This window comes from Prorops nasuta, unplaced genomic scaffold (genome assembly GCF_024137725.1).
Source record: "Prorops nasuta isolate Cenicafe-Biocafe unplaced genomic scaffold, Cenicafe_Pnas_1.2 PNAS00011, whole genome shotgun sequence".
Classification (NCBI taxonomy): domain Eukaryota; kingdom Metazoa; phylum Arthropoda; class Insecta; order Hymenoptera; family Bethylidae; genus Prorops; species Prorops nasuta.
The window spans coordinates 427,273-449,906 of record NW_027116808.1 but is presented as its reverse complement, the minus strand read 5'-3'; the positions used below and the strand labels follow the sequence as shown (position 1 = coordinate 449,906).

General features: G+C 43.0%; 1 protein-coding gene across 1 annotated transcript in view; it reads left to right on the top strand.

The window, feature by feature from the left end:
* The first annotated feature begins 400 nt into the window (after positions 1-400).
* Positions 401-22,634, top strand: part of ptc (protein patched) — a 30,674-nt gene continuing 8,440 nt past the window's right edge. The window contains exons 1-6 of the mRNA XM_066733598.1: positions 401-1,595; positions 10,953-11,145; positions 19,278-19,467; positions 19,582-19,651; positions 20,432-20,529; positions 20,614-20,839. Coding sequence (XP_066589695.1) covers positions 1,344-1,595; positions 10,953-11,145; positions 19,278-19,467; positions 19,582-19,651; positions 20,432-20,529; positions 20,614-20,839 — 1,029 coding nt within the window. The 5' untranslated portion in view covers positions 401-1,343. The remainder of the gene's footprint in view (positions 1,596-10,952; positions 11,146-19,277; positions 19,468-19,581; positions 19,652-20,431; positions 20,530-20,613; positions 20,840-22,634) is intronic.

The following is a 22,634-nucleotide window of genomic DNA, read 5'->3' as shown; positions in this document are numbered from 1 at the left end:
TATTTGCGATATTTACGTATAATTGTTGAAGAGTTCTACGATTATGAGTTCAAAGGTTGGATCTTTAATTTCTCAGGCTACTATCTTTCGCTATTCTTCATAAAGAATCTTTAATAGTGGAGAAATTACAATTGGGAAAGAAAGAAATCTCGAGATAAGTTGAGTGGGGATCGAGAGTGCGACTACGAGCCTGAATGTTTGTGCAGCTCGGGCGATTCCGGTGGAGCGCTGTTCGTGGGGAAGGATGGAGGGGGGAGTGCCGTCAACTATGGCCGGCACAGGAGGAGAAGGAAGGAAGGCAGGCCGCTGGCAGCTCTGGGCAGGCAAGGCAGGCCATGAAAGAAATGCGGCAGCGCATTTCGTTTAGTACAGACTTAGACTGCTCCAAGTGGTGGTCGTGCATGCCGGTGTCGTGCGACCACGACGACCACGACGAGATACTCGAGTTCCAAAACGTGGCGAACTAACGATCATCATCATCTTCATCGTCATCATCTTCACAGTGCAGAATCACCGCGCGTTTAACTTGGAAACATCGCTGGCTCCAACGACAGTGCCGGACCAACAGGATTTACCTGGATTTTCTCGTTCCTCTCAGCACCCTTCTTGGCAACCGGATGTTCGCTCATCAACACGCGCATCCTTCTTCATCTTCCTCATCTCGCGTTAATTATTTCTTCGAGCTTCCATTCCTCCGAGCGAGTGTGCTTCGCCAATTGACAGAACTCGCGTGTGCTTATTATTCAGTGTTTGTGCATGGCTGTGTGTTTGTGTGTATGTGCTGGTTTGTGACAGTGACACTCGACTCAGAGGATCTTTAGCATCGTCAGAAAAAGGAGAAAGAGTGCTCTATCGAAGACTGCGCGAGTTTTTGAGCGTGGCCAACGTGATCGAGAGAATTCCCCGTCCATACAGATACACGTACTCGCTTTACTCTTCTTCTTCTTCTTCTGCTTTCGAGCAAGAGAGAGGAGAGGCTACCAGGGATACTCGTGTATATGTGTTTGTGCGAGCCTCTTACGTCTCACGCTACTGGACCATCTGACTGAGAATAGAATTGAGAAAGTGAGTAGGAAAAGAGATAAAAAACTCGAGAGACAGAGAGGAAGAGAGAGAGAGAGAGTTGTGTCAGAGAAGTATCAAAGATAAATCAAGAGTAAAAGAAAGTATTACCACTAATAGCAGGAAGTGGGGAAAGTAATAGTAATAGTAAAAGCAGCGTTATAGCAATATAGGAATATTAATAGTTGTTGTAATAGTGGTATTGGAAAGGGGAGAGGAATAGGAAAAGATTAAAAATAGTTCTACAGCGGTGTCGTGCCGGGACGGATGCATGACGGATCATGGTTGCTGCGTCCGGCCCCACAGGGATCCTAGCGGGACGCCCTTCTGCCTCTCAGAGCACGCAGGCCTCGCAACCTCTGCATCCACAGCAACGACAGTCAAATCCCAATGGAAACGTTTTTGCAAACTCGCAGCGAGACAATCTCGTCAAGAACGCAAATGCCGAAAGCAACAGACAACGACACCAATCGGATCTCTACGTCAGACCCAGCTGGACGGATGCTGCGATCGCACTCGACCAGCTCGAGAAGGTAATTCAACCTTAATCTCTTATTTTCTCCTTTTTCTCTTTTTTATTTTCTCTTCCTTCCTTCCTTCCTTCCTACCTACCTTCACCCTCCATCCCGCAGCAAATTACCTTCCAGCGGATCTCCTTCAAAACTCACATTCCATTCCAATTAAGGGTAATTGACCTATACCGTATATCCCTTCATTTCTAATAACAAACTTTAAATTAAACATAAATCTCTATCTCCACATACTTTTCATCTTATCAAAAGATGAGTTATTTTCCGTAAACACGAAACACACACACATTCGTGCTAATTACTCATTGTTAACAAGCTGTCGCGTCTGTCAATGGATGTGAGTTTTGTAGAATTAGAATGGATCTATTAAAATTGTGGAGGCTCTTGTTCAAAGTTTACACTTTGATATAGAGATTACTATTTTTAATAGATCCACGAGTTATATGGTGGTTTATTGCGATGGATTATTGTGATGCAAGTGAAAAAATTGAAATATTAGAGTGGATCTGTTAAAGTCGTGGATGCTCGTGTTCCTAGAGTTTGAAAGGATCCACGAGTTACGGATATTTGTTGCTATGGATTATCGTTTTGCGTGTCAAAGAGTTGTTGAAATAATTTGAGACAGAAATGCATTTCTTATGCTACACAAAATATAAATATATATCTGAAGTACCGGTCGCCTGAGTTCTCGATCATCCTAGATTGTCGCAAATCCGCCCGGCTCACCGCTAATAAGTATAAATCAAATTATTTACAAGGGTATTAGCGACATGCTCGTCAACGACCAGTTTCCACGGATTAAATTTTACAGCAAAAACTGGAAAGACTTCGGTGCTGACATTCCAACATTGTATCACCCGGTACAAGTCAACTACCGGGTGGCCCGATCGGCACCGACAACTTTTCAACTGTATCCAATCAAATCTGACGTTTAATCCAATGTATATTTAATCTTAAATATTCCGATGTACGCTCTACATCAAACGACATGTCCTATGCTGCTCCGAAGCATCGATGTCTCCCATTTTGGCAGCGTTTATTTTGCTCCACTGACGAGCACGTCGCTAATAATGCGAATTTCGTTTGAATAACAGGCGAGCCAACTCTTTCATCGACACATTTTTGCCAAGTCACGCTAATTGTTAATTTAAAAGAAAATCGCCTAGGTAGAATAATGTTGACACAGTTTTAACAGTAAAACTTATACGACGTTGTAAAAACGCTATACTTTTAATGAAAACAAGAACAGTTAGACGCGATAATTTTGGAGCAAACGACTGAATAGTCGTTAAATCGATTTTATCGGCTTGTAAATTATTGCTTGCCCACGGGAACTCTTTTTCCTTGATTTTAAAACTTTATAAAAATATACTCGCGCGATCCCTAATTAGTTATCGCATAAATATGCATTTTGAAGGTAATAAATTAAATTTCCTATTTTAAGACCGTACTTTCAAGGTTACGCCAACAAGCTCGATGTTTAGATATAAGCTTTCTGCAAGACATCTAATACCGGAGGCTCTGGAATTGGCTGTATAAACTTTCACACACGCGGGTGGTCCCACGACGCGTTCTAAAAGTCGAGGATCGTAGATCGTCGTGGCGACTTCCTGCCGGTAGATTTTTTAAAACTCCGCCATCTTAGTTACTTATAAAAAACGACCCCTTGAAATTCTCCGAAAATTACTCGTTGGACCGTACAAAATACTCTATATTTCGAGGCTCGTCAGTTTTGGATTTACAATAAATTGTTAATAAACCAATCGCGAAACGTTGATTATTTTACTAAATAAAAATTATATATTTATTAAATTGACGTTCATATTTGGATAAAATCATATGTATTCTATGTATTTATAAGATCATTTTCTAGAGGGAACTTATTCCGATGTATCCTATGATGATTCTCTCCATTCGAAAAAAATTAAATTAAAAAAAATATATCCGGAAAAGACAGTGGAGGGTATAGTCATTGGATAATTGGTTGATTTTTGTATTTTGTAGCTCTATAATACTCGCTGCTTCTGTTTTAGAAACATGATATAGGGCTGTTATAGGGAGAGGAAAATGTAGGAAACGGGTCCGCATGGTTTCCACATATATCCGTAGGTTTCCAATTAACAATTTCTTTTCCTCGCGCTAGAAACCAGTTTGTTCGGGTGGAGGCAGTACGCGCGTATTCGAGCCATCCCAAAACGATTTTACGAGCGACGCCTGCTACAAGTCGTTTCTCTTTTACATCCCGATGCTGTATATCGAACTGGTAATATTCCCCACTCGTTTAACCCACCAATTTATGTCCCAGTGGACGTCAGAATTTCAAGCTATTTCGCTAACTAAGCAAAACGCAAGCTTTGACCGAGTTTGTCTACGATTGCTATCGTGAAACCGTTTCTCCACTCGTTTCAAAAATTCTATTCGATTGGTAAAGGCTTATCACGTCTGGTGCAAATATTTAAAGAATTTCCTTCGACTTTAAGACACTTTCAATAAATAGTTTGTAATTTGATAAAGGCTTCTTACATGTATTATACAAATATATATAGCCTTGCCCTCCCGTTCTCCTTTTTCAGGATGTTGCCCTATTTTAAGTAAATCCTAAGAAAATTTAATCCGTGTGATTGCAAGATTATTAAACTCTTTTTATTAATATTAGCTTTTATTTCATTATATCTAATGTGTCCGGGCTTATAAATGTCAACCTTAAATATAAGAATATTGATAATATTTGTGGAATTTAAACATTTTGCATAAATACATTGAAAATGGTTGCACGAGTACCATGTTGAAATGTAAAACACTTTGCTTTAACCTGTGTACATATGCAGAGCCTCTTTCTATCGGTGAAATCAAATAGTAGGTGTGTGTAACGTAATAGAGGTAGGGGTAATTAAGAGGATTCTCAACTATACTCTGGAAATGATCCCATCCATCATTCCAGAGAATTCTCGGCTCCATTTGGACGAGCCAATACATTCGCGAGTTTAAAATTGCCGCGAACGCACCTTGGTGACCACCCAACCTGTTTAACGCGAGCAAAACGTTCTACCCCCCCCCCCCTCCCTGATTCATACCCTTATTATAAAACTTGCACCACTTACCTCCAAGCATACTTTCAAAATGATTTTCTCCGATGCTTCAATTTCTTAGGGTTATGCGATCCTTGATAGCTTTAAAATTCAATGAAAATTTTGTTATTTGAGGAGAATGAATTTTGTTAATTACTCAAAGGGGAAGAAGAAAAATGAGGAATGGAGATGATAGTAAAAATGTAGTAATATTAAAGCTTGCCTTAAAATAATATTTAATTTATTGCTAAATGCAATTTTATTTTAACATTTTCTGGAAATCAATAATGTTTAATATTCTATTGTATCAGAAACAATATTGGGAAAATAGAAACCGTTGCGTTGAAAAGAAACACGAAACGATTGAAGGGACCACACAGCGAGCGCTCGAGTTTAACACCGATCGAGCGCTGTACAAACTTTTCCGCTTTGTCGCTTATGCAATTGGCCAACATTCGCAGCTTTCTTTCTTGTACTTTATTGTTATTATTATTATCGTTAGTTGTTTCAGTTGGTTCAATTTCAGTGTTGTCAGTTGTGCAATCTGCTTGATGGATTACATAATTCGGCTGTTGCTGTAAATAATTCGATAGCAGATATCAAAGAGCGTAGCGAGATCGAAAAAGTAATTTTTTAGTGAAATAAGTTTGATAAACGAAACTCTAAGGTGAAAGAGGATTTACGAAAAATAATTTCAATGAACGTTGGAATACTCAGAGTTACGACAAAGTTTCTTATCGGACTGTAAATACAAGATATGAATTATTTTGTTGTAATATTAGTGGCAAGTAGTAAAAACAGTTATTAGGCCAGACAATTATGTAGCCAAATATCTATGGTTCACATTGAAAAATCAAATTTATCCAAATAAATTCTTTAATGCTCAATAAATGTTAATAAAAAGAATCTGCCAACCTAGAATATAATTAAGTCTCTAATTCATTTAACGAGTTTAAATTACCCCGAACGAACAATATTTTTATAATAAATCAATACTACAATACTATTTAATAAGAATTCGAAGGAAGAATAGATTTCCTACAGCTAATAAAAACGAATCGAGAAAATTGGAGGATGAAGGGATTAGGGATAAGTAGTTTGGATGGCTATTGGGCCAGCCGGTTATGTCGAAGCTCCCGATGGACTTTTAGCGGTGGCTTTATCACTTGCACGATTGCACAATAAAGTCCCTGAAGAGTGAGGTCGATTACGACGATGCTGACACTGCTACATTGATACGGTCGAACGCTGCGAGTCGCGAAGCATCGAGATGAAGCTAAAAAGAATACAGAGGAAGAGAAGAGGGTGGGAGGAGGGAGAAAAAAGGAAATTCGGGGTCGATGCTCCACTTTTCTTCTTCTGTTGGCTCGAAAAAGCGAGCCGCTCGCGTTCGTGCCAGATGAGTCAGTCAGTCACGGGCACTGGCCTCGGGTTCCGTATACTACTATATAGTGCTACATAATCTTCCATATAGCTGACCATGCCACTGACACTCGCGCGAGTAAGCGCACGGAGCCCGTCCACTCTCCCACATACGTAACAATACGCAATTTTATCGCGACTCCCTCTTATACACCCCTCCCCCCCCCCCTCCTACACCCAAACTCATCGTTTGGAATGCGTCGTATCAACCCACTCTCCACTCTCATTCAACTAAGATTTCTTCCTACACTTTCCAATTCTTATCAGCTCCGATTGTCTCGCTCGACCCATTCAACAGGCAAAAACTGAATCAATCCGCTTATCGAATTGCCTGGAACGATGACGTAGTATTTAAACTTTACGCTTCCATCGGGGAGTGAAAATTAGTTTCTTGTAAAATCTTGGGGGAGTTTGCAGAGTTTGATTATTAAAACTTTCTGTGATTGACGAGCAGGATAATTACAGGTGGGCTCCTGTTGAAGAATCATATCGTCGTGGTGTAAACGGAAGCGCGTAAATTTATTATTTCGAGTGCATCGATTATGAAGTTTTCTGCAAGGACAGTTTTGGTTTGCTCTTCGATATATATATATATATATATACAGAGTCCCTGAATTAGCATGTAGCAGTGTGTGTCGAGGGACGCTGACCTCGGCCTTGTTTACGTCCCCCCATGTGCATACCAGGCAAGCACAGGCGAGCGGCCAGCCAGGCAACTCTCGAGCGATCGCTCGCGCGCACTGTCCCGGTCACATTCGCTCGCACCAATACACTCTCAAACGTCGAACCGATGAGCCTCCTCTTACGTCATTCCCCCTCCAGTCTTATCGCGAACTACGCTGCTTCCCGGACCTCGCAGTGTCCCCTCTTCACCCTCCACCCCCACCCTGCACTTTCCTCAATTCCATTTCGTCACTTTTAAAATCCTCCAGCTGCAAACTCGTAACGCTATATAGGGCTCGCCAGTCAAAATGCCCTAAAGCGCAAACGCGAATGGGCGTGAATCTTCGTAGTTTTGCTATTATAGTTATCACAAATTTTGCATAACTTACGGTAGAATTTATAAAAAAAAAACGATTCAGAAAGGTCCTGTTCGAAAATTGAATATCGATTATAGTTACGGGTAAATTTCTTTTTAACAGTCGGACCCTGTACTACAGGATCTAGATTCGAATAGACGTCCATCTCTATAATTTTTATAGCCATCAAAATTTCCTAAAAGTTTTCTCCGAATGCAAATGAAAAAACATTTCGAAAAAATCTTGCTCAAAAATTGAATATCTCTTATAATTATTGAGATAAACTCCTTATTGCATCTATATACATGCTCTCCGAGTCGTTTCAACAGTCGGACCCTGTACCGCAGTCTTTCCCTGACATTTCACGATACACGAATTATTGGTATTCCGTTGTACAACGCGCGCGCAATATTTCATAATCGCGTCTTAATTTCTAGCAGCTGAAAACCGACGGTGTGGCACAATGGCGGGCATTCACGAGCGTTTCGCTCCGTGACGCGGCTGTGCGCGTGAGATTAAAGGGCGCCGACGCTACGTGTGAGGCTTCAACACTAATAATACCCGCAGAGGCTGAAGGGAGAGGCTTCGTAAGCATCCGAGGGTGGAGACCAGCTGTATTCGACTCTTATACATTATCCTCTTCTTCTTATTCTTCCTCTTCGTCATCCTCTCTTCTGCCTCGTCGCACGTCCCACCCAAAATCGCAAAATCCAACTTCACACGACTTTCCCGAATCGTTCGATTTTCACGCTCCTAAATCTCCGATCCACCTTGATCGAGTCATGGCTGGGAATCCAAGAACAAGGTCAATGACCTCCTGTAAATTCTCAATATATATCTTCGCAACTGTGGTACGCGGTGCGTCGGTCGGTGAGTGCACAGAGGGGCGATCGTGAAGGTATTTGTTGGCAGAGGTCGAACCAGTGACAATTATTTTTCCGCGTGAGAATGTTCACCTCCAGGTAACTCCATTAAGGTACTTTACGGTTTTTCGTCTTGGCCAGGGAGATTCGTCTCGCTTCAACGTACAAGCTGCTGGCGAATTTGCTCCACGTGTTTGTGCTCGATCTCTCTCCGTGAAAAGCGGCTAAAGCAACGTGTTAAAATCAACGCGAATACGAAAGAAGAAATTCTCGGCGAGGCAGCGCAGGGAAGAAGGGAGGGTCCTGCTCTCCGCACTCTTTTATACACCCACCGAACATAACACGCCCCTGGGTACCGCCAGGTACCACACCACTGAACCCTCAACCCTGAAAACGACGCACCTGATTTATCTCGCTTTCCCCGGCTGAAAAATTCCTTTCCAAAATTTCCTTTTTTTACAAACCGCAACTTTGAAGAAAAGTTCGGCTGGATTCTTTAAAAATCTTTTTTATTCCGAATTAAACGGAGTGGAAGAAGAGACAAAAATTAATAAACTGATATATAAATATATTTCTAAAGAATGAGAAATTTAAATATTTATTATTTTGTACAGTATAGTACATTAATGGTACCCAGAAAGTCCAGAGTGAAGTTAGTCGAAATAAACTTCCCCGACCGAGTTCATATTTATTTACCACAATCGCACGCTTCTGTGACAATGTTCGTAGTGTAGCGTCTTGTTTACGCCCGAGTAGGAACGAACGGTAATGAAATACGACGGTTGGGACAAGCGAGAAAGCAAGCAAGAGAGAGAGAGAGAGAGAGAGAGAGGGAGAGAGGCAAGAGACGTCAGGACGGAAACGCTCTCGCAGATAAAAATATAACTCAACTCCTTCTTACGCGACACACCGGGGGACTAGTGAGGAAGCTTGTTACTGGAATCCAAACGTGCGTTTTCCTTTCGAATAGGCATCGCCGTAGAATTCCTCAGCCGATTAGAGCGCCAGTCGGATCTGGTTTCTTGCGGCCACTTTCAAGCCATACCCACCGTAAAAAGCTATTCGTTTATCTGGTGTAGTCGCGTGTGCTGTTGTGATAAGACGAGTGCAAAACCGCAACTTTTATCGTTTGTCAAAGGTAAGGCCCCGAGGTTCGCGAGTATAAATCTGCCGTTTCAAAAACAGTTCTCCACCCCCCCCCCCCCCTCGAGAACCATGCGCGTTAAAAGTAGAAACGTTTCAATGATCGTTCTTCCTCTCGCGAATGTAACCGATACTCCCACACGCGGTCTTGGCCACCTTTCTCGAGTACACTGCGTCCAATCGCTGCCTACGAAGGAACGAGCTTTAACCTGAAGAGAGAGAGAGAGAGAGAGAGAGAGAGAGAGATTCAAGATTTACCCACCCACGCACGCCGGATATTCCGTGAATGCAGCCGCAACGTTTAAAAGACTGCCATAATCGGATCTCATTTGAATAAATATACGTACGCAGCGGTAATATCGAGCAGATCTCGAGAAAATGGCGCGATCCTTCCAATTATGTACACGTGTTATTTGTGAATAAATGGAGGGGTGGGGGTAAGGGATGAAGAGAAGAAAGCTGGCTACAAGATTCGCGTTATGGCAATGGATTGGCTCCCCTGGAATCCCCCGAGTGGTGCCGCGGCCCTTATGGGGTTTCTCCTGGTGGGCAGTATCTGCATATTACAGCCTCGTGGCGCGGGACCACCATCGTTGACACGAGATCCTGTTATATCGCCCGTCTCCTATCTCTCTTCGCGGGCCTTTGCAACGCTAAAAAACAGCAACGGTATATACATGTATGTGTAAATGCAGGAATAAACATAAATTCGTTAAACGCTTCATCCCTGATTCTCGATACCCCCTTTTTATACGGCCCTGTTGATGGCCTCCAACGTCTCGCTGCAAGTCTTTCCACGGTAAAAACAGAATGAATATTCCGAATAAAGGTATATTCGTTGAACGTTCGACGTTTCTCCCCAATGTTTTCGCGATCCTCGCGTTGGCTCGTGTGTGACGTCACTGGAGCACGTTTCAGAGATCCGTTAGTGGGAATTTGTCGTTGTAACAGAAATCTACGGTAATGGGTGGAAGAAAGAGAGTTTTAGGGGAGAGAACGGAGAAGATGGTATATAGTGGCTGCCGGTATTGGGCACGCGTCTCGGGTTACTCGTGAGGAGGCCCTCGCGGCCCGCGGCACGAGAGTTAATTGGCTGGAAAACTCTGCTATCCGATACTCGGGCTACCGGTCCGAGATACGTAACCTTATAAACTATATTTTCATTCGTGGTGGAGAGGAGTGATAATTGTGAAGGAAACTGAAAAGTCGTTGGGAGGAGTAAAGAGTGAAGGGGGGGGGGGGGTATTTCTTTCTCTCTTTCAGCCCTCTCCCGGTGATAGGCATTGTTGCGGGTGGTCCACGGTGCACACTGTCGGACTGACCACCAGGTAGCATGCAGTGTTGCCGCTCGCAATGTTGCGAGAGAGGAGAGTCTCTCTCTCTCTCTCTCTCTCTCTCTCTCGCTTTCCCCTTTTTAACCTGCAGCGGCCTTCTTCCTTTAACTCCATCTCTTTCTCTCTACTCTCCTTTTCTCCCCCCACACCCTCTCCTCCAACGTCCCCTCGCAAGGTCCATACGTGGCCGGCGCTATAACTTCGCTCTCGAAAGCGTTTCTCGTACACCAACCTGCACACGCGCGCACGTATCCTCGTATAATACATATATACTGTATTCATCCATGTATGCTCCACGAACGCCACTTATCATCGTCAAAGCCTACGCGGCCAATTTAAAACGTCCCGCTTGCCGTTCCACCTTCTCCACTGGGCTTCATAACGGCTGAAGAGAATTTTTTCTAAATAAACTCAATCCCTCCCTCTCTCCTTCTTCAACTCTTATATTTCCATCGAACAGACAGCCGGAAGATCGTTACAGCATTGTCATAGATTCTCTTGCAATTTTCAGGGCAAAGCGGAAGGTCAAAGGTCGGCCGTATGGATCAGGGCGTGGTTGCAGGATCAGCTGAGTCAGCTAGGATATTTCCTGCAGAGGCATGCCGGAAAGGTACTGTTCGTCGCCATACTGGCACTGGCCACGTTCTGCGTCGCTTTGAAGTCAGCCCAGGTGCACACCAAGGTCGAGCAACTGTGGGTCCAGGGTAAGCCTCTTAAACTTTCATAATATATCTCTGTATACCTTTCCTTTGCTCCCCCGGCTCTTCCTCACTCTCCCGCGCCAATTGAAACGTAGTCTCGTGCTGCTACCCGGCAGTGGGAAAATCTCGTTTGCTGCAGAATCGTTCGGAAAGGTCGACTGGTGACCTCGAAGAAATTAATAAACACGTCCGGAATCTCGACGAGCTTCTTCCAAAGTTACGCGACAATCCAGTTTTCGCAACGAGTATCAAAGCCTCGCAGAATTATCTTCCATCACCTGTGTGGGGTTTTTCGCAGCTCATACGAGAAGCACGCTGATAATTTTCGCGTTTGCATCGAGCGCATTTGAAAATACCGCGCTTCGTTGGAGATAAAAATCAGGGAGAGGGCAGATAGAAGAATGATAAAAGGAGAAATTTGTGGCTCCGCCGAGCCGAGATGCGTTGCTGCGCGCGCTGGGTGGGCCCTCTATATTTATCCACCGCTACAAACTTGATTCAAACACCAGTTGCTAGGCGTCTTGCGTTCGTCGCGTCTCGGCTCTATCCCCCCTTCTCGAAAGCACAACAATGCTACGAGAACATTGAGTCAGTTTGGCAAGAAGCGGCTTGTATTCTTTTAAGCAGCACTCGTATATTTCTTCACTCTGCTCTATGGCAAAGTTAAAGCCGGAGAAAATAAAGAAACAGTAAGGTGAGTTTCGTGGAAAGAAACTGATAGAGAGTAATAGTTAGTGGCGAGCCTGTTATGCAGTGAAGCATGAGAGAGTTGGGACTCTTTGGACGGGAGGTCACTAGAGACGCCAAACAGCCTTTCTCGATGTCTCGAGTCTCGACTAACTGTACAAAGATGCTTTCGATCCAGCAATCGTTTACTCGAAGCTTTCCTCGACTATCCCCATCACGCTGCTCGTGAGGTCTGCTCGACTTTTCACGTCAATTTGCTTGATTCTGAAAAAAATTACCAGCGGATGACAGGTTTTTTGAATATGTTAAAAAGTGATGTATCTTTTAGATACGTGTGTCACGTGTTTATATTTACATTTGGAGTACGGGCTGCCCCCGTTATACTACTCGTGAAGCCTACTTGGGTTTCCAATTTGCTAAGTATCTGAAAGAAATAACTGTCAAACTACAACTGATGGTATTGTTTAGATACTTCCCATACAGCACACTTGACTAAAAGTTGTCTTACAGAATATAGAGACGTATTCCCTTTAAGTTGTTCATGAAGTATGCCGGACTTTTCACATTATCTTGCTTTAATCTGAAAAGATAACTATGAAATAACAGTTTTTATAAATGCCTTAAAAACTGAAGGTATTGGTCGAATACGTGTCGCATGTGTTTGCATAAACGTATAGAGCATACTTACGTACATGTACAAAGCCATTGAACTTGACGCGAATGCATGAGCCCGGAGACCATCAGTACCGGATATCCGTGAGGTGACTGCAGCATCAGGACGCACTCGCCAGGGGACATACTATGCGGGTGCTGTGTTCTTTTATGAACCCGCAGCTTCTTCAGCATGACCAATCGGAATCGAGATAAAAGAATCGTAATAAAAACATCAGCTCTCTCATAAATTCGTACAAATGCATTTTTTATCAAAAGAAATGTCTCTTGCCACAGTTAGGATTGGAGTCAGTTGCGATGATATTTTAGGGTTGAAAAGTTGTAAAGGAAAATAGGAATTTCCGGTAGAACAGTTTTTTCCCGGTTACAGGGAAGAACGATGCGAGTGGTTTGCAAAATAGAAACGCCAATGACACGCGAAGTCGTGTTAAGTTACTTGGACATCCGTGTGTGCGTTTTGAAGCAGGAGAGGAGAGAGTCGAGCACAAGTGTTGGACAGGACGGGTGAGGAGGGGAGGAGGGAGAGGGTGATAGAGATGGAAAAGAGCGAAAGGGACAGAGAGTAAGAGTAGTCCCTTTAGTCTCGTCTCCAAAGCGTTCTAATGCTACGTATACAAACCGTTCCAGGAACGATAGCCTGTCTTTTCGAAGCTGTAGCCTTACAAGCTACACCCTACCATAAAGGCATTTCAAGTACAAATGGAATTTTAGGACCAACTGACAGCAATCGTTGCCGCCTCTCGCCAAAAATTCCTAGAATATTCCTACATTCACTATTTCCCTTTTTTTCCCAATATCAGCATTTAAATACTACAATCGAAACTCGATCAGATTTCCTCTAGTGTAACACCGACGTATCAAAATGAATCCAGGAACGTTTCTGACACATTTGCAGTGGATCGAGTCTCTGCCTCATAACAAAAACACTCGATTCAAGCCACACCGTTGGAATCCTTCTCGGAAAAAACACTTTTTACAGCCACTTGTTTTGATTTTATCGACCGATGCATAATCGATCGCGAGTCTCGACTCGAAAATATTGCCAAACGTTCTTCCCTCGTTTACGAGTTTCATTGGACGTCGATAAAAATGCAATGATCTCGTGGACCGTGAGTTTTAATGGAAAGGAGGGAGGGGGGGGGGGGGAGATACGACGAATAAAGTAGAGGAGGGGGACGCGATTCTAGAAATTGACAGTTGTTCGGTTGGATGTACGATTATTATTGTAATTCGGTTAAGGCTATTGGGGAATAATAAAAGAGAGGCGACCCCGAAGAGTCTTGTGGTGGAATGTTGAATGAAAGGAGAATAGGAAATGAAAGGTTATCGTGCCACACAAGAGACTGGGGAGTCGGTTGTTTCGCGCGAATTTGAGCATTCTTGGAACGATTGGTATACGGAGAGTCGAGGGAAGGCACGGGACCGTTAGTGTAACAAGGACAGCCAGAGGACGAAGACACGATCGTGCGCGCAAGGGCCGCTCGCTCGACTCGACTGCTTACATCTTCATTAGGCTCCAGCATGTTCCAGAGAGAGGGAGAGAGACGGAGTGGAAGGGAGATGGGCGAAGAAAAAGAGAAAGAGAAACGAGCAACAGAGAGGCAGCGCTCGTAAGCCTCCAACGGGAATAACAGAGTCAGAAGACCGTCGTCCTCCTAAGACCCACCAGGAATCTGTTGTTGTTGCACCGACCGATCGACCGACCGACCGACCGACCGATGGACCAACGAACGGCGGACGGACAGACAAACGGCCACATAAACAGAGGATCTCATTCCTTTCATCTCCCTCTCTCTCTCTCTCTCTCTCTCTCTCTCTCGCTCGCTCGCTCGCTCGCTCTTCACCCTTCCCCCTTCCTCTTTTACTCAAATTTTAACACGCTTCTCCCTCACATACACGTACACACACCAATGTACCCTACCTCAAAAATCAACAACGATTTCCAAATAAAGATATATAAGAAATATTCCACTTTTTTATTACTTTTTTCGCTCAAATGAATAAATATTTATCCGACGGACCAAGTTGAGGATTCTTTTTAAAGCGCAGCGAGGAAAGTCGGGTAGCTGCAGTTTTAGGGTCGAAACGCGTGTACCAGAGTGGAATTTCGGGTGAGATGAGCACCGCTGAGATTGGATGGGGCTCGGTTCCGGTGAATGGTCGCGGTGGGTGGCCCGGTGGGCTTTCTGTGTGCGCCAAGCAAGGGAGCGAGCGAGCGAGCGAGCAGCCGGGCCCCAGCCAGCCATGCAGCCAGCGGTGCCAGCGGAGCCAGCGGTGCCAGCGGTGGGCCTGCGTGCCTCGCCACATCTCAACATGAGAGCACTGCGAGCCACAACCGAAGTTTCCTGCTGCCTCCAATGGCTCCCTTCGTTTTCTTTTAAACGCTGTGGAAACGGAGACAGAGCATCGTCACTGACACACGCATCTCTCTATCTCTCTTTTTATCAATTTCCATTCTTGTAAATACGTATATACATATACATTGAACGGGAGATATTTTAATTCGTAGAATTTATTAAATTATAAAAAAAATTAATCACTGGAGAGTGGTACAAATTTGTATTAGGAATATTTCTGCTACGAAGAAAACAAATTTTATTTTGTTTTATCTTTCAGAGGAAACAGTGGGGATGGTTATATAGATTTTTATTATACTACAGAGATTTTTTTAGCAAAAGGGGTGGGACGGAAGAGTGAAATAGTGAAAGAGAGAGAGAGAGAGAGAGAGAGAGGTTTGGTCATCTTTTATTTTTGTCGAGGGAGGTCTCGGTCCTGGGTGATTTATCTTTAGTGCGCTTCGCGTTTATCCCGCGAATCGAGTCATGTCGCGCGCGCGTTTTCGTGACGCTTAATTGGCGATTTGTGTAGGTGCATGTAAGGAAGCTCGCACGTATGTGCGTGGGGTAGGAGAGCCCGTAGAAACGAGAGAGTGTACGTGAGCTTTTATGGGAAGGCCCGGGGCAACGGTAGATCGGTGGTACGTGCCTGGGACGTTGAGACGCTAGTAACGGGGCACCAACGGACCAGCAGCAGCAGCCAACAACGAGCGCGCGGCGAAGCGAGCAACGAAAGCACAGCAACCGATCGGCTACTCGGCTTCGCTTATCCTGGAAAAGAAATTCACGTTGGCCACCGGCTTTAATTATACCGGCGATCCTGAAATAATTATACCGGACCCGCTGCTGCAGCCACCACTCTTACCGGCAAAACAACCAGTCCTCTTTATCTATTCTGGAAACAACCACCTTTCGTCGAACAAACCGCAAAGATACGTTCGCCGCTCAGCGTCCAGAGAAAAACTAGGAAAATCATTTTTACCGCTCGTAATTTTGTTGTACTTATCGTTTAGTACCAGGACTGGAGTACGGCCCTGTAAAAATGAGTTTCTGATTTTCTCAAGAACTACTTGATGAAATATATACGCAAGTTCTTGTCGTCGAGGCTGTTCCTCGAGAAACTATAGGAAAAATCATTTTTAATACGTGTAATTTTGACGTTTGTTTTGCGATACCACTAAAATACGGCCCTGTTGAAAAAAAAATCTTTTTTTTTTAAATCAACGAAAATAGTATATGCAATAGTTTTTCTATCGACGCTCTGTTTTCTATCCTCTTTCATTAAGCATAATTTTGATTTTTCGTTTACCGCCAGTTCTTACTACGGCACTGTTGAAATGAGTTCCTCGTCGTTTTGTATCTACAAGAAGAGGAAGTTCTTGTCATCGAGAGTCGGACCAAGGCTTAAGAGAGAGATTTTCGAGATTAACGGAAAAGCCAATAATGACTCCTTGCGAGAAAATTGTCGGCTTGGTTTAAAGGTTAAGGGGGGATGGGAGGAGTCAATGTGGTTGGTTTACAAATGCTCCTGGAGAACCCTGCGGAGGAAGTTCTTGTCATCGCGACTCGGACTGCGGCTATTTCGCAGAAGGTTTTCCAGGGAAAGGCGGGTCATGAAAATTAATATCGCAGTCGTAACGGCAAGCGACACATGGCGAATGGACCCGAGAAGGATCACCGCTAGAGAGAGCACGTGGGGTCTCCCTTGTATTTTCACACGCCGTCAATCTCTCCACACGTGCGTGTGTACGTACCCTCTTTCCGGCGCTCGAATCATTCACTGCAAGATTTTCCCAAGTCCAGATTTTCACGCCCGAGATTGTTTTCACTACACGCGACGTCGTATATATCCAGTGATGGCTCAGTTTCGGATCTCCTCGCTGGAAACTCGAAACGTAGCAAAAATATAACACGATCGGCTCGCGTATGGCGATCATACTCCAATGGCACCATTGATCCGACATCGACCAGTCGACGAAGCAATTAAAATTTTAAATAAGATACTTTAGAATTATTCAGAAAATTTTCTTACATCCAAAAATTAACGCTGTATTTAATTTCACTGCGCGGTACCAAATCCAGTGACGGATAATTTTGGGGGCTTCGGAAAAATTTTAGTAAAATTTAAATAAATTTAATTCTTGTACAGTGATCGTATCCAACTGCATCCATTGTCACCATTGATCCATAAATCCTTGAGAAATATCCTGGAAGCCGAATACAGTCAACCATTCGACGAATCAATCGGCATAAAAATCGAAAGTGTTCACGATCATTCCGAACATTGCTTTCCAGCGACTGGCGTATCGGAAATGGCCATGGATTAAAATTCTACGAAAACGTCCGGAGAATCATTGGCTGCTTTACGGCGCTCGTTAAGTTTTCGCCAGGCCAGTCCCTCCCAATGTACGAGAAATCGACGACGCTATTATCGGCTCGAATCTGTAAACAACCGATCTCGCTGGAGCGTGTAATTAGGTAAAGCGACGGATCGTTCGAGGATTTGCGATCCTCGGAAATTTTCGTCTCGTTTTTGTGTATGCATGTACCGCGCATGCGCGGTTCTTGGGCGCCAGGACGAAAACGAGAAGCGGAAAGACAGGAAGAGAGAGAAAGATAGTGAGGGGGAGGGGGGAGGATTGAACCGGAAGGCTGGCAGACGTGCGGATGGAAAGAGAAAGGAGGGGGGTGGGGGGTGATATCGTGACGCACCTGTCAGGAGTTTTGCTTTCCGCAAACGTGATGCCACACGCTTGTACCATGCCGCATTTACTGCTGCCTTCTAATTATACTCCCTGCAAGCCATTTTAGATTTTCGCCATCTCCAAAATTCTTCGTGAAAAATACTAAAGGGTGAGGGCTAGAAAATCTATTGTTACAGCACTGTGTATGGAAGTAGACTGTATAGAAAATTAATATTATTCCTTTTCTAATTACACGCGAAAGGCAACAAAAATCAGGAAACGAGGATGAAGAGCGAGTCTGAGAAGAGTCGAGGGGAAAATAAGAAAGTTGGGTCATCGAAGGAAACCCTTGGTCTGGATGCAGAAACAAAGACGACGAGTAATTACACTAACCGGAAGGGCTCGGTTCGGTATCCCGCCTAAATAAAACAGAAACGCAAAAATAATTACAGAGACGCTGGCTCAATAAATCAGTGGTCTCTCCTGCCTCCATTTCTCCCCCCTTTTCGCTTTATTCCTTTTTCCACATTCCTCCCATCTCTGCTTTCGTCTCTCAGCCTTCTCCGACGGATAGAACAACCATCATATTTTTCTTTCGTCCTTCTCTATACACAACATTGTCGACTTTCCACAATTAAGCTCCAGCTTGGCTATGAATGCAAAAAATTAGTAGGGTCGAGGGAGAAGTTTCATCGTATATTGAATTATTTTTTAATTTTTCTTGGATCGAGAAATCTTATGAAACAAATGTAAAAAATTGTATATTAAAATTTGAAACATAAATATCCCAAGATACAAAGCTCTCCCTTATATGAAAATCCACCCTCTTCATCGTCTCTTCTTAAGGGACCAGGGACCAAGATGCTTCTGCAAAGACTCGACAGAGGAAAATAAAAAATTGTACGAAATGATCGAGCAGCATCGATCGAGCCTGGTGGTCCCCTCAGGGACTCCGAAGAAACGAGCAAATACACGCCGTCAGCATTTTCGACGATGAAATCTTATTAACGGAGAGTAACTCTGTTATCCCCCCCTCGATCTCAACGCTATCTCTCTCTCTCTCTCTCTCTCTCTCTCTCTCTCTCTCTCACAGCTCTAACGCGAAGTTTTCATTCGTAGAATTGTAAAGCTGAATCGTCGAGGAACGCCTCGGTCAATGAGCGCTTCGAGGACGCAGCTTTCGGTCAGGTTTTAAGTTTAAACTTATTTGGACCATTCCAAGAATGCCGTTGCTGGCACCTTGCCCGCTCATACGCTTTTTGCAGCGTTTTCGCGAAGCTGAAGAGCCGAGCGTTACGCGACATTACTGTAGAAAGCCTGTCCTAGCTAGGGAACGTTCGCAAAGCAAACATTGTCCGATTCGTTTGAAGGAAAGTTTGGAAATTCTAGGAACTTTCCTGATAGGGAGGAATACTTGAAAATTTACTTGCAACATTAACCAGCCTTATTATTCTTCATCTTTTTCAAATTATTTTCATTACATTTTCATGTATGAAAAAATTAATATTTTGCATAAAAAACATTGCATTTTGTAATACACAAAATAATAAATTATTCTAACTACCCTATATATAGAAAGGCTGTTCTATTCAGATAAAGTTCGTAAAGCTAACGTTGTTCCATTCATCTCAAAGAAACTTGAAATCAATTTTAATAATTTTTAAAGTTTGCAGGAATAATTTAAAATAAAATTAAGATTAATAATAGTGTGTACAATATATATATATAATACTGATCGAAGGATTTCTTTTGACAGAAGGTGGAAGGCTGCAAAAAGAGCTGACTTATGCCACGGAAGCACTTGGTGAAGCATCCGCATCGACGCATCAGCTGGTCATTCAAACGCCCAAACATTCCGGGGCGAATATTTTACACCCTGCAGCCCTGAAGGAGCACTTGGCCATTCTAAAAGCTGCTACCCAAGTTCAAGTAGAGCTTTTCGAGATGTGAGTAACTTTTCATCACTCCCCCCTCCCCCTTAATAAAATTTCATAAATCCATACTCAATTGGAATCGAAAGATCTTGAGGATCAACCATCTTACGTTTCTCTTCCTCGTAGTTCCTGGGGTCTGAAGGAGATGTGTTACGCACCGAGCATACCGAACTTCGACATGCACTACATAGACCAGGTATGTAGTCGAGAACGGATGATTGGAAGTTGAGAGGAAATCGCGAAAGCACCGACCCAACCTCTCCTGAAGTTCGTGTATGAATAAAAACCTTCCTGATGATCGTGCTCCAGAAATCCAAGTAATACTTAAGCCATCTAAGGCATTCATTCCACGTGTGTTTACCAGGAAATATGGCCATTAATGATTTTGGTACACGTGTCGCGAAGTTTGATTCCATTTGTTCATTTCCATCTCCCTCTTCCCTTCTCTTTATTTATTTAGTTTTTACGTTGTCCCTTTTCCCTCTTTCTGTTTGTCTTTTTTCCAAGTGTAAAAATTTAAGAATCCATCAAGCTTCGTAAGAATTATTTATTATACCAAGCTCAGGATTTGGGTATAGAATGGAGAAGACGTTATTTAACCTGTTGCAAACTGGTTGGCTAAATGGAAAGAGATAGAGCATATAGCCCTTGGGGGAGAAAGAGAGAAGGACACGGGCAATTAACCGGGCATAATGACGGACTATGTTCCAGCTTGTCATGTGTGGTCCCGTCATTATACGTAAATGCTAGCCCTTAACCGAGCATCTACCCCTTCCCCCTCCCCTCTTTTATCTCTCGTCTCCTCCCTTATAAGGATATCGCGTCGAAGCAAGAAACTGAAAATTTTCCATGAAAATATACCATTCTTTTAACTTTTTACGTCACTTTGAAAAAATCCTGTATATAGAAGTATCCGTTCCTATTTTTATCAGACCTGTGATAATTTTTCTCAATTTTCTTCTCTTTCATCTTTCAGATCTTCGACAGCCTCATACCTTGTTCCATCATCACACCTCTCGACTGCTTCTGGGAAGGCAGCAAACTTTTAGGTCCTGAATATCCGGTTCATATTCCGTGAGTATTATTCACTTCCGATTCGGTTATTTGTTGAATATTTATCAACGTATATATATTAAGATACTTATTATTATTATTCAGGTTTCACGATAACGGGCAGCAAACGAACAAACCGCTGAAATGGACGAATCTCAATCCATCCGGCATGTTGGAACGCATGAAGTCGCTTTCTTTCGGCTTTCCCTTCAAAACCGTGGAGGATTACATGAAGAGGGCAGGCATCACAAATGGCTACCAGAGCAAACCTTGCCTGGACCCTACCGATCCCGAGTGCCCGGAAACGGCACCCAACAAAAACTCCCAACAGGTATGTCCCACTTTACCCGAAATTACCATCGTAAAAGGGTACAAGATTCCCTTCGAATTCCTCTTCTTGCCAAGATTTCGCCATATCGAGATTTCCACTAAAAATCGAGCCATCTCTCAGTTATAAACCTGAACAAACAGTGAGCGAAGACTTTTCTGTGTAACGCAACAGTTAAACGAGAAGTGTTAACAAATTCTCAGAACATTTTTATTGTTGTACAGCGATCTGAGTGGTTAATAGTAGGAAGTTTCATGATTGGACCGTTTTTAGATTCTTTTTAGACTCTTTTTAGACACGAAATGATGGATAAGACAAAATAATACGTGCACAAGGTGGTTCAAAGTTAGAAACGGTCCGAGAAAACTGTTAGAGGATAAACGGTATTTGTGCTGGTTTACCCGAGTCGAATGTTGATCAATCGATTGGAATTCTGCTGCTTCTCTCTGTCCGTTAATACGTATATGTATATATGTATATACATATAGTTTCCAGCGCTCGCGGAGCACACGAGAGATCCCTTTGATGTACGATGCTTCTCAATGATGAATGTTCCATTCAACCCAAACCAAATCGGTAAACATCGATAATTCACTCCCTCCCCCGTCTTTAAAAAATCTTAAAAATCACATTCTCATACGTTCCTGCGTCGACACAGAGAAAAATCAGCGGTGAAACGAGAAACGAAAGAAAATAAATACGATTGTAATATTATAAATGAAGACGAGCCATTATCCGAGAAAAAATGTTCAACCATTTTTCAACCGATGAATAATTCTTCCTTACAACAATCAACAAAATTAATTAACTTAATGAATAATTCATTGCGCACGATGAATTATTCACTATCCCAATAAATTTTGTTCATTGTTGTAATGAAAAATAATTCACCGGTTGAAAAATGTTTCTCCCTATGGAAGAGGGTAAAAGAATCTCTCGTGATTTCGTGGAATAAAAGTGAAAACGTGAAATAACACAATAAATTACGATGAATGACGGATTTACGACAGTATTCCGATGGATTTGAATCGAAAGCAAGAGAGATAGATAGCGATCTTGTTGGAGATTCGCTCGAGTATGCGTGTATATACGTATAAGGTTAAAAATTATATATTGATTTTGCAAGAAGATGCCGAACGTAAAAAAGAAATGGAAAGAGGTGGAGGGAGGGGGGATGTACGCCTTGAATGAAAGGATTCCCAGGCGGCGAAATTGGTGATGAGCATGCGAGTCGCGTGGGCAGTTCTGCGGCGGGCATTAAAATAATAAAATCGAGAGATGTGCGTCATTATTGCACCACGCTGGTGGTCGTGGCGAACACCGTTGGCATATTACGCACCCATCATTTCACTGTCATTAACATACTCGCAAATTGGACTCGGCTCTGTATGCGTGTACACGCACGATTCGCGCTTCAAACACATACATGCACCAACATTATCGTCCAATTAATACGCTCGCTATATTCCTCTTTTCACAGTCACGCTTGTTCATTGAAACTCGCCTACGATGTTCCATTTATTTCAACGAACATACATTTCTTCTTCTTCTTCTTCTTCTTAAAAAAAAAAGAACTACAACAAAAAAATAAAGCTACATCTCTTTGAGGACAATTTCCAGTATTTTATCAAAGAGAATTTTTGGATCGTTATTTGTTTGATCCTGGAAATTCTCTAATCGATGTTTTATCGACGCTGAGAGATTCGTAGAAATTTTCTTGGTTGATTCTTTCTCGCGTTTAAACTACTTATAAATATACGCATACTTTTATAAGTATTTGTGCGTGTGTCTGTTTAAA